This window comes from Syngnathus floridae, chromosome 2 (genome assembly GCF_059516105.1).
Source record: "Syngnathus floridae isolate MCC-2025c chromosome 2, RoL_Sflo_1.0, whole genome shotgun sequence".
In the NCBI taxonomy this organism is placed as follows: Eukaryota; Metazoa; Chordata; class Actinopteri; order Syngnathiformes; family Syngnathidae; genus Syngnathus; species Syngnathus floridae.
In genome coordinates, this window is record NC_142414.1 from 20,277,373 (window position 1) to 20,290,000 (window position 12,628).

Sequence of the window (12,628 nt, forward strand, 5' to 3'; positions counted from 1 at the left end):
ATGCTGCGAGCATGATGTATGTGCCATGACGTTAAAAACGAAGTAACACGTAATGTCGACGTACGTCTGTTTGAAATGTCATACATGGATGAAGAGCGTCAGAAAAACGGAAGCTCACGAGGTTCCAACTGTGACGTCATGACGTATGGACGTAGTCGTGGTTTGACAAGTCACGTAGGACGTCTAAGCGGTTCAAAGAGGAAGGAAGATGGCGGATAACAAAGGCGTCGGTGATATGGAACCGTCCCCAAACCCGGGGCTTCCTCCTTCACCTCAAGGCAACGTACAGCCGGAGACCCAACCCGAAATTGCACCTGCAGCCATAGAGGGCGAGACAAAAAAAACGGAAAATACCGAGCCGCGTGGTCCCGCTCACGAGGCGACAACAGCCACCGGCGAAGGAGGCGATGAGGTTAGCACCAGCAATGTTAGCGGCAGGGTTGCCGCTAGCCCCATGGATGCCAGCCCTAGCAACGCCGAACCGAGTCCCGCCGAAGCCCCGGTCGTTGGCGATACCATAGGCAGCGCGCTTGCCTCGGAAATGTCCCCACCACCCACGGTCCCGGCAATCACATCGGTTCAGACTCCCATTAATTTATTGGAGACGTGCGCAGTGTGTAAACAAAATCTTCAGAGCCGAGAAAGCGACCCAAAACTTCTACCTTGCCTGCACTCATTTTGCCTGAAATGTCTCCCGCAACCTGACAGACAGGTCAGCATGCAGGTGAAGGGACCACACGGGCAAATCAACACACAAATTGGTGAGTTTAACCATTTATTCCACCGCGCGCCAAGTGGAAACGGTTGCTTCTTTGACGTATAGAAATTTTAACTGCTTATCATTGTTCAATCATCTTCAGCTAGTTGTTGTCACGCGTCTCATGGTAGTTTTGATCTTGACCACAGAACAACGGTAACGAATGGACTGTACGTATATCAACGTAGACTCACTGATCGTCTCCACCAGTCGAATAGCCGAAGTCAAGCTAGCTTGCATCTTGATTGTCATGATCTGTTTATGCTTTTCATTACGGTTTAGTTAAGCTATATCTATCGTAATGCAAGCTTGGATGCGGAATACTTTCATTTTGATTCAGCATGGTGACACGCGTCATTACAAGCCACCCCCCCACCCCTCAATAAAGTAATTGTCGCGGATAATCATTTGATTTTGTTTATTTCGGCAAGTACAACACACTTATTACAACTTCATTTCACATTTTGTTTTATATGACTTGTCAAAAAGGGAAGTGGATTGAAGCAATTCTGTTTCTCTAGTCCTGTCCCGATTACAACGAAGGTTTGACTGCCAGACACACAATCTACATTACTACAGTACTACTTATGATAGTACCATAATCATAAAAACAGAAATTTGACCAGGATAACATGAGTTGCATACAGCAATAACAAAGTGGAAGTTTGAATATGACTTGAATACAGCAATGATTTTAATACAGCAATAACAAATAAACTGGAAGTTTGAATATGAGTTGAATACTGCTTAAAACTGGAAGTTTGCATAACAATTGATATCAATTTGTTTTCAATACAGCAATGCCAAGTTGATTTAGTTATCATATGTTTTAACAGTTTGATTTCAATACAAACAACAGTGACAGTTTAATCAATTTTGAGAGAGTTGGAGTCGCAATCCCAAAGGCACTCCGGGCATCGTCCCCAGCAACAGGCGGCACTTGCACCGACCAACCACACAGCTAATCGTCTCCCATGATCCCATTTATCCAACCATCCATTTTCCGTACTATGGGGGTCACAGGCGTGCTGGAGCCTATCCCAGCAGTCATCAGGCAGTAGACGGGGGACACCCTAAACCAGTTGCTAGTCAACCACAGGGCCCACAGAGAAGAACAACCAGCCGCACTCACACTTACAGGCAATTTGGAGTGTTCAGTGGGCCTGCCGTGCGTGTTTTTGGGAATGTGGGAGGAAAACGAAGAAAACCCATACGGCCACGGGGAGAACATCAAAATTCTACATGGGGAGGGCCGGAAGGTGGAATCAAACCTCTGAACCGGGAGGCGGACGTACTAACCAGTGTTAACCAGTGCCCGTGTATAATTTAAAAAGAATAAATATATTATTATTATTGTTATGGATGTTCCGGACAGGGTTTTACACTACCGATACAATCGTCAATGAGTGTGATCGCCGATATCAATCACGTGGCTTGTGGCTTCTGTGTCAAATCAGCATTTTAGAGCCACAACTCCCATTTTTTTCTTGCGCAAAAGATTCATTTGTTACAGTTCTATTTTTCAGATTTTAAAAAGTGATTGTTAAATTTCTAACCTTTAATTTTTCAAGAATAGGACAAATAGTGTGGAGAAAATGTACAAATTATGATACAGTTACTGTTTGCTTATGACATGTAAAAAAAAAAAAAAACATAGAAGGAACAACCCTCAGTGTGAAGTTAGGCTATGAGTGCCAATGTGTTTGAATGCACTATACTGCAACAAACACACCAGATGGGCATAAGAGTAAATTTCCCAATTCGGCCCTAGTCAAAAACTGTCAAGTAATATTTGAAAGGTCGTGGCAAGAATGAGCTTACTCGTACACTAAAAGAGTGTATTAGTTGACCACACAGTATCGTGTACGCTACATATGAACATTGAGCGAAGGTTAACGTATAACTATAGTGCTTCGGTGGACCGTCTAACAAAAATAAGCATTTGCTGGTTGTACGTTGTCTGTGAAATGTCTACATGTATTGTGTATATTTCATCTGTATATTGTCTTAGCTGATGCTTGTTGATCTTACCTGCCTTTGGAAAATGGATGAAATCAAGCTATGCTAAAGCTGACAAATTCGTATTGATGCTTCTGCTGACATGTTGACTAATATGTAGTATCCTAATTCAAATAACTAAAGCCTGAGGCACACGACCATTTTTTAATAACTATTTTATGACTAGTCCCCACCGTGCTTCGACACTGCTTTCTGATTGGACATTGCTGACTGACTGACTGACTGACTGACTGACTGACTGACTGACTGACTGACTGACTGACTGACTGACTGACTGACTGACTGACTGACTGACTGACTGACTGACTGACTGACTGACTGACTGACTGACTGACTGACTGACTGACTGACTGACTGACTGACTGACTGACTGACTGACTGACTGACTGACTGACTGACTGACTGACTGACTGACTGACTGACTGACTGACTGACTGACTGACTGACTGACTGACTGACTGACTGACTGACTGACTGACTGACTGACTGACTGACTGACTGACTGACTGACTGACTGACTGACTGACTGACTGACTGACTGACTGACTGACTGACTGACTGACTGACTGACTGACTGACTGACTGACTGACTGACTGACTGACTGACTGACTGACTGACTGACTGACTGACTGACTGACTGACTGACTGACTGACTGACTGACTGACTGACTGACTGACTGACTGACTGACTGACTGACTGACTGACTGACTGACTGACTGACTGACTGACTGACTAACTTTATAGTGCACTGCTGGTGCAGCAATTTCACTCATTACAGTAAATACATGAATAAATAAATATAAGGCTGACTCATGAGATTACTACAGCAATCAAACTTGAATGTCAACAAGTCCAGACAGCAACCCACCACCCATTCTCAAACTCTTTGTGGCCATTGAAACTTTCACTGCCGAGTTGAGCGCAACAAATGCTAATGCTCTGATTCCATCCATCCATCCATCCATCCATCCATCCATCCATCCATCCATCCATCCATCCATCCATCCATCCATCCATCCATCCATCCATCCATCCATCCATCCATCCATCCATCCATCCATCCATCCATCCATCCATCCATCCATCCATCCATCCATCCATCCATCCATCCATCCATCCATCCATCCATCCATCCATCCATCCATCCATCCATCCATCCATCCATCCATCCATCCATCCATCCATCCATCCATCCATCCATACGCACATACGCACATACGCACATACGCACATAGGCACATACGCACATACACACATACACACATACACACATACACAAGTGTTTGGACTATACAGCAATTGCTAAAACTTAAATATTGGTCATCTTGTCACTATTTGGCCTGCAATCTGATTTCATACAGTATATTTTACCGCTTGGTTTTGTTGACTACCTGACGGTGCCATAGAGCATATGAAGCACCATGACATTTTGAACCATGTGCAAAACAACTGGCTGGAAAGCTTCAGTGGTTCATACGGCTTCATTTTGCCATCACTAGTTCAAAACCAAAGGTTGTGCATTGAAAAGTAGCCATACCCTGCTCAATTCTCGAACGATTTTTATGAGGCTGACTTTTTTTGTCAACGCCAAAATGTACTATAAATAAAGAGCAAGTATACATCCTTTATTTTTTTTTCCCCCCTTTTTTGTGATATGACGCCGATGAACAGAATGCAGTAACACAGTACAGGCGTATCAAATGATATCGCACCACTCGGTTCTCAGAACGCTTTTCAGTCTCAACTGGGGTTGTCATGATACCAACATTTTAACAGTGCAAAGTGGTATGATACGGCTTATTTAATTCTAATATTTTTTGGGTCTTTTTTAAACTTAAGTTCTGATAAGAATACCGATAAAGTACTGGATCGATAAGCAGTTTCGTTAATAGTAGTATTGTTAACATTTTAACAATACCCATCCCTAAAAGGTAGTAAGGCTTAAAGCTTAGGGGCAGGGTATAAATTGTTTTACCTTGGTCCTATTCTTTAGGAATTAATTATGACCCCCCCATTAAAATTATTTATGCCCCCCAATAACAATTAATTGCCCCTAATAAAACAGTAGATTGATCTATTCTATGCCTGCTGACTGCCAGAGGCAGTGCCTAACAGCACAGAACGTCCTTTATGAAGTTATTTGTCGCAAACAAGAACGGACATGTCCCGCCGACCCATCATTAATAGGTCGTAATGAGAGAATGTGATTTTAACTGTTTAGCTATTTATTTCAAGACCCCTTATTTCCACATTTTTGTGGCACTCTGAGGCATTCTGAGGAACAAAGGGCTACCTTGTACTAAAACTGAGGAGCGTTGTGTTAAAACAAGGTACCGTGCCTGATAGACAACTCAAATGTGGACGTGTGACAACCCCTGCCACCTCTTTAGCCCCACAAGCAACTGCTCTAGGCGAAGGTATGTGTGTGTGAGAGACACCAAGGTTGAGATAAGTTATGAGATATATTTTAATTAACACATTAAATCGTACATTTAAAATTGTCAATAGGTGTGATTCTGAGTTTGTCTGTGTGCCCTTCGATTGGCTGGCAACCATTCGGTGTGCACCAGGCTAAGCGGTTCAGATGGATGGATGGATGGATGGATGGATGGATGGATGGATGGATGGATGGATGGATGGATGGATGGATGGATGGATGGATGGATGGATGGGTAGGGTGGGTAGATGGATGGGTAGGGTGGGTAGATGGATGGGTAGGGTGGGTAGATGGACGGGCGGGCGGGCGGACGGACGGAAGGGCGGACGGACGGAAGCGCGGACGGACGGAAAGGCGGACGGACGGGCGGACGGACGGGTGGACGGACAGACGTAAGGAAGGACTTTGAAACTTCAGTGATATAGGAACCTTTTTCCAAATAGTTTTGGAGAACTGTATATGTGCCTGTGTGGATGTGCGCCTGCACGCGTGCACGTGCTTCACACTCAATCATACAGGGACCCAAGCAGATGGCACTTCCACAAACTGGCTGTGGGCTACTCAAACCGGTTTTGTCTGGCTCAAACCACCTCACTCTGGTTGTTGGCGAAAATGGGGGATTATGGATTTGTTTATTGGCTTTTACTTTCAAAACATGTGAGGTTTAATATTTAATGTAAAATAAGTGTCAGTTCTACTGTCTTAATACAATTATTCGCACGAAGCGCAGCGCATTGATTAATGTAATTAGCGATTTGAACACCACACCTGATAGATTGAATTACCTATTAACGTTACCCAAGCGTAAAATCTCATGAAATGTTCGAGAAAGATTGACGACGGCGTGAATCCATTTAAAGGTAAACTGGTCGGGCGCAGTCCGTGCGGGCTTCAACCCAGTGGGTGCCGTGGCTGCCCACTGCGGTGACCCACGCCTCGGGGCACGCTGTTCCCCCGGCCAGGCACACAATGCGCCGCAATGGTTTGGAAAGTCGTGGGACAACGGTAGCGTGGGGAGGCCCGGTGGCTTGAGCCTCAGCCTATGTGCTCGCAGCCCCCTGCATTCGAATGCCTTTTTAACCTCAGTTGACCTAAATCACACTCATTACACGCCTTTATTCTCATTTCTTTCCTCAGTCAACGTTATGCGATGCTCAGTGTGCCACCAGGACTACAAAGACGTTGATATTGTTGACAACTACTTTGTTAAAGATACTCCAGAGGCGACCAGTAAATCAGATGAAAAGGCTGCACAGGTGAGTTAAGAAAAGCCTCCTCTTTGTCAACACCAATAATAAATCTTAAATGTGACATGGAAAATTGTTAATTGTTTACAACTAGTAGAGCATCTTAAGTGCCTGTCCACCCACCATATATGAAACGAAACAACTTAATCTTTGTCTGCTGTTAGGTTACGGATTCTAGTTATTGATCTGACTCCAAATTGCGATCAACACTTAACACATAAATTGCTATGTCCTAATCCACACACTGGCGCACCTAACAATTTTGCGAGTTCGTTCTGTCAAAGAGAAGACCAGTAGATCAATCAGACCAAATTTACCAATTGTTTATTCCTGACAAAGCGCACTAATACAGGCCTGGGTCCCGGGTCCCTCACACTAAAACTCGTGCGTTTTTGTGACCACCAAAAGACGACACATTCTTCCGGGTTGCCCAGTTTTAAAGAAACACAATATGAATATTAAAGCATGCAAAATATTGTGAGATGATTGGTCGATGGCCATCTCCTCCCCGGTCCAGGTGTCGCTGAGGTCAGACGGTTGGGTTTTCCCCTCGAAGCCGTGTCTCATAGACGTGCTGTTGTTCTCGTTCCTCACCGACCTTGAGGTGGTCTCCTCCGGTACTCCCTATCCGGGCCTATTCCACAACACTTCGAAGAAAACAAGTTCATGCAGTTTGCCTGCACATTCCTCGGCCCCCACCAATCCACACGAGCACTCCAATACTAGATATTAATATGATTATAAGTTTAACACAACCTTAAAAATATGTTTGCAAACTCCCAAAAGCACATTTCCCTTTACTGCTTATTTCTCTAAACTTTACTTTTAACAAAAAAATGCGATGTAATGGTGAGATATTAGCCTATAACTGATGTCTTCCAATTCATGAAAGTGTTTCTATACACACAGTATATATACTTACTGTACATAAACACAAATTCTTATAATACCCAACTATATCCAACATTACTGAATGTAAATTAAAAAAAAAAAATGTAAAACTGTGAACATAGACTACATAACTTTTAGAGGCTAATCTAAAATGATTGCAACCCATACAAGTGTGCCTGCCTTTCTACAACTGATGATGTAATATCTTGATTTGTTACACAAATTATATTGATTTGGTCTTGAAAATGGGACCTCGTCAGTTCATGTGGTATAGATTGCATTGGCTTCCCCGAATGTGTCCCTAATCCTTAATGTCGTCCTTGGCGCCTGAGACATACCTGGATGCGCCCTGTGAAGGTTGTAAATAACACAGACCCTTGGAATGCGGGCTGATGCCTTTTATTTTTTTATATAAAAACAAAACCAATCACATATGACAATGTTTTTTTCACACAACCCCATGGGTGAGATTTGTTTCATCTGAATTTTTTACGGGTTCAATGGACCCCTGCTATTTACAGGTGACAAGAACTAGGCTGGCCCAAGAATAGTAAGAATCTGTGCACAATTGATGCTCATCGAAATATATTGAGGGGCAAAAAATTATTTAAAACAAAAATGCGGATGTCGCCAAAGGGCAAAATTATTATTTGCTTTGTGAATCCCGCCGTTTTACCATGTATTTGACCTGAATTCTATCGTTTCTAGGTATGCACAAGTTGCGAGGACAATGCTGGAACCATAGGCTTTTGCGTGGAGTGTGGAGAATGGCTGTGTATTACTTGTGTGGAGGCGCATCAGAGGGTCAAAATTACCAAAGACCACAAGATTCGCACTAAAGAGGATCCTAACACAGGTAACATCTTAAAAGATGTTAATTGTAACCACCTAAAATGGTCCCACCCAAATGGCTGTAATTATTTGACACATATTAAAGTTTCATGGTATGGATATCCTCACAGTAGTAAGGCCACATTATGGTATTATTGCAAAAAAAAGACAAACAAACAAACAATATACTAGTCAAACACTTGTCAATACTGAGATTAAGTAAATGTTTATCATCCATCCAATATCTAAATCCTTAATGTTCATGAGGGTCGCGTCGCAGTTGTGCTGGTCTGATGCACAATTACAGTCACCAAATTCATTCAAATGCATTGGTTAAGGGGCCCCAAAAAACCCAGAACGCCATGCAAAAAAATAAAACAAAATATTTTAAAAATATTGGGAACACATTAACAGAAAAATCTGCAAATATGTGAATGTCCCGATCTGATGTATCTGTATGGGCACCCAATCTTTTGTAAGCATCGGACATAATCTGTTTGAGTCACGAGATGAGCCCGATAATGCTTGTCATGTGTTTTTGCAGCGTCGGCACGCGTTACGGCTGACCTAAATCCTAACGCCAACATGTCTGCTGTGTGGGATTATTTTTCACTATAACAAAATGATAGTCAAACATTGACACGCATTTGCTGCAAACAAGCAATTTCTTGTGGAGCGATTTCACATTTGGTGCAAACAAGCCTATTCTCATGGAGCGATTTCATGGCTTCCCGACATTACATTTCAGGGATGGCACTAATGAATCTGTACAAGTGCTGCGAGTGTGCTCAAGCTTTTTTATTAATGTACGGTTTAAGTTGAGTTTTACTAAGACTTAAGATGCAAAAGATTAAAGTATATGTTATTTTGGTCTGACTCACAGTGTAGCTCTGTTAAAAACAACTAAACAATATGTATCGTTCGATGTGTAACAAAACACATAATCCTTTTAATCTATATATGATTGCTTCCGCACCTTAGGGTTGAAGGGGGCGGGGGGGGGGGCAATATCTGGCACAAGCGTGCCATAAAAAAATCGAGCCGTATCAAAAAACCCAAAATCTTGATTGAGACATCACTATTATTTATGTCCGTGCTTTCAGTATGTAGCATAAGCTGCACAACATTTCTTTCTTCAGATGAACATAAAAATATTGATACTTCATGCCTATATCTGTCCCCCAGTTGGGGCTGATGGAGCACTTTCTATCATCAGTTCATTCACAGATATCTTATGTTCCCAGAGTCTGTGGGCGCATCTGGACAGAGGCTGTTTTTTTGTCCCATCCACAAGCAAGAGCCACTCAAGCTTTTCTGTGAGAGCTGTGACATTCTGACTTGCCGGGACTGCCAGCTGCAGGAGCACAAGGAGCATAGGTAGCCAATCACTTCTGACAGCCTCGTCAGCGTGTAATCACTCGCGGAATGGTCGGGTCACAATTTTAATCATGACTGCCATCCAAATGGCCACCATAAATAAGGCATTAATAACGAGAATAGATGAACAGCAACTTTTTGTAGACACTGTTATATTTTCGTTATTGAAAAATTTGATAATCGAGAGATATATATGCCCATATCACCAACTCCTATTTTTAGGTATCAGTTCTTGGAGGAAGCCTTTCTTAACCACAAAGGTATCATTGAGACAACCATGATGAAAATAAAAGAGAAGAAAACCCATGTCAATTTCTCAGTATCTGAAGTACAAAACAGGTGAGTGTGAACTTTTACTTGTTGTCTATTGACACGGATTTGTAAATTCCTATGATAGTGACCTACTAATCAACAAGAATTACCTGGTTGACCTAAGATATTTTGTGTGTGATTTTTAAAATCCAGGTTAAAAGAGCTGACTGAATCCCATAGAAAGGTTGAGCATGAGATCAAGATTGCAGTGTTTACTTTGATAAATGAAATTAACAAAAAGGGCAAGTCTTTACTACAGCAGCTGGAGGTAAGGATTTATCTGATAAATCTTAACCTTAAATGATCTTTGATATCTTTTAGCTTCTTGCACACATTTGAAGGGTACATGTTGCTGGACCTTTTTTCCCTGTAAATTGTAAATGGTTATTTATTTTGTGAAATTTATTAAGTTAAATGTACTTTTTTGTTGCTGCTGTGGATTAAAATGAGGGTCTTTGGGGCTTTCTGTATTGCTGCTCTAACCCTCCTCTGCGCCCATTTTACAACTGTAATTTTATTATGAAATATTCACTCTTGTGGCTAGAATGTGACCAAAGAGCGCAGTGCCAGGCTGGTAGCCCAGCATAAGGATACCACCCAGCTCGCTCAGCAGATCCACCATGCGCTGAACTTTTGCCAATGGGCCATCTCGAATGGCAGCAGCACAGCACTGCTGTATAGCAAGAGGCCGGTATGTTGTTGATCAGCATATTTGTATGTATTGCTTACTGTTTTTTTTTTTTTTTGTTTTGTTTTTTGTTTTTTTTTTTCTCTTACTGTTTTTTCACGCTCACTGGTTTTTCTCCCTTTCTGGTTTTTCTCGCTTAGTGGTTTTTCTCGCTTACTACTGTATTACTCGACTTCCAACTTCCTCAGTCATTAAAGCCATTTCACTTTTTGTATTTTTCCCATTCACTAAATTCACAAAATATTCAAGAGCCAAAAATTTCAGTTTCTACATTTTTTAACAATTTGTACCATTCCAACTTCAACATTCCCATCTTATTCCCAGTCATTATGTAAGATTACCTGTCATTCAGTGTCATTTTAGATAATTCCGTAGCATTCCACAAGTTTTCATTCAGCCTATTAGACTTAACACGCAATTTCTCCACAGTTGCAACTTAAAACTGGTCAGATACAGTTCAGAAAATGTTTGTAGTATTAAAAAAGGACCACTCTGAGGTTGAGCGCAGTCTGCAGGCGGCCCAGGAAGTGGCAGTTGCCCATCACTCTTGAAGTTGAATGTTGCATTGGCCAAGAAAGAAGCTTGTTAGTTTTTAATAGGATTGTGGAGTCAGATCAACTACTTAGTCCTGTGTGGTTGTGTGTGTTTGTATTTACAGATTCTATTCCAGCTCCGTAGGCTCTATAAGGCAAAATTGGACCCAGTGCCTGTGTCCAACAGAGAAGTGCGATTTTTCTGTGACCCAACCTTCTGGGCCAAAAATGTGGTAAATCTAGGTACGGACCATATTTCACATATGGTGGTGGAATTTTAAAGTTTTGATTGTGATTGTGACTCTTAAATTTACTTCCACCAAACACAGAAACAACCAGCACTTTTGGAAATTCACTGACACCACTCGGTGTGTTTGTGTTCAGAGAAGTAGAGCACTCCCATTAATTTTCTAACGCAGCCTGTGTTATAAAGCAGTCAGCAGCTCATGCACGAACTCTTTCCTTTCCTTGTGTTGCATGCCACACCGCATGCACTCCTTTTTTGGGCACTTTGAATAACCGAATGACACATTTGAACAACACTCTGCGTTTCCAAATGGAGTGATGCAGTGCACACGCAAAAGTATTTCCAAGCGTCCTCACTATCAGGAAACGGGGATTTTGAGGCGCGTCTGAGCTCTACTCTCAATTTTTGTCAAATAAATCCCCCCTAAAAGCGACTCACATGTCAAAGCGAGCTAAATGTTTTTTCGTATTTATAATAATTTTTTTGACTGGTGCGACCTATACTCACGAGCGACATGTAATCTGAAAAATATGGCCTCTGCATGCAAATGGACAATGCAGGTTTAATTTGTCCCATTGTTTTTGGTCTTGCAAAATGTGGGACACATACTTCCAAATCGTTGTAATTCCTACATCATTCGGATTCAGATGTAAATATCCTCAAATCAAAGCTGAAAATCTGCAGTTAAAGCACATCTTGTGCAGTTCATTCTAAATCCATAATGGGGTGGATTATGTCGACGTCCCAATATTTATGGTAGCTAGAAAGCAACGTTTGCAATAAATGGATTTGCTATGCATCCGTTCTGTGAGTAATACTTTTTCCAATTCTAGGTAATCTGGTAATCGAGAAGCCGCTACCACCGCCTGCGCATCCACCCAGTATGATGGGTGGTGGTGCTCCAATTTCACCAGGCCATGGTCAACATGGTCAAACTCAAGGTCAGATCAATTTGGCCCAGCTTCGTCTACAGCACATGCAGCAGGCAGCCTTTGCACAGAAGCAGCAACATCTCCAGCAGCAGCAGCAGCAGCAGCAACAACAGCAGCAGCAGATGCAGCAACAGTTGCGCCTCGCTTCACAAATGCCCCAGCAACATAACAGACAGATGGTCCCATCCATGGTTCAGCAGCAGGTGATTTAAAGTGTCACTATGAGCAACCATCATAATGCAAAACTGTCAGAAATCTCCATGCCTTCTACATCTCATGTTCCCACCCAGAAGTTGTTGGGTCAATCCCCGGTCCTTGTGACCATGCCAAAGTGTCCTTGAGCAAGATACTAAAC

At 42.3% G+C, this 12,628-nt stretch overlaps 1 protein-coding gene across 4 annotated transcripts in view; it reads left to right on the forward strand.

The window, feature by feature from the left end:
* Window positions 1-146: 146 nt before the first annotated feature.
* Window positions 147-12,628, forward strand: part of trim33 (tripartite motif containing 33) — a 22,681-nt gene continuing 10,199 nt past the window's right edge. For 2 of the 4 annotated variants that reach the window (XM_088369148.1, XM_088369150.1), the window contains exons 1-9: window positions 150-761; window positions 6,353-6,471; window positions 8,062-8,209; window positions 9,429-9,561; window positions 9,784-9,900; window positions 10,027-10,141; window positions 10,418-10,564; window positions 11,220-11,337; window positions 12,175-12,476. In XM_088369148.1, coding sequence (XP_088225274.1) covers window positions 209-761; window positions 6,353-6,471; window positions 8,062-8,209; window positions 9,429-9,561; window positions 9,784-9,900; window positions 10,027-10,141; window positions 10,418-10,564; window positions 11,220-11,337; window positions 12,175-12,476 — 1,752 coding nt within the window. In that variant the 5' untranslated portion in view covers window positions 150-208. Of the gene's footprint in view, window positions 762-6,352; window positions 6,472-8,061; window positions 8,210-9,428; window positions 9,562-9,783; window positions 9,901-10,026; window positions 10,142-10,417; window positions 10,565-11,219; window positions 11,338-12,174; window positions 12,477-12,628 lie in introns of all 4 variants that reach the window. The other 2 variants (XM_088369151.1, XM_088369149.1) reach the window with 2 other exon arrangements.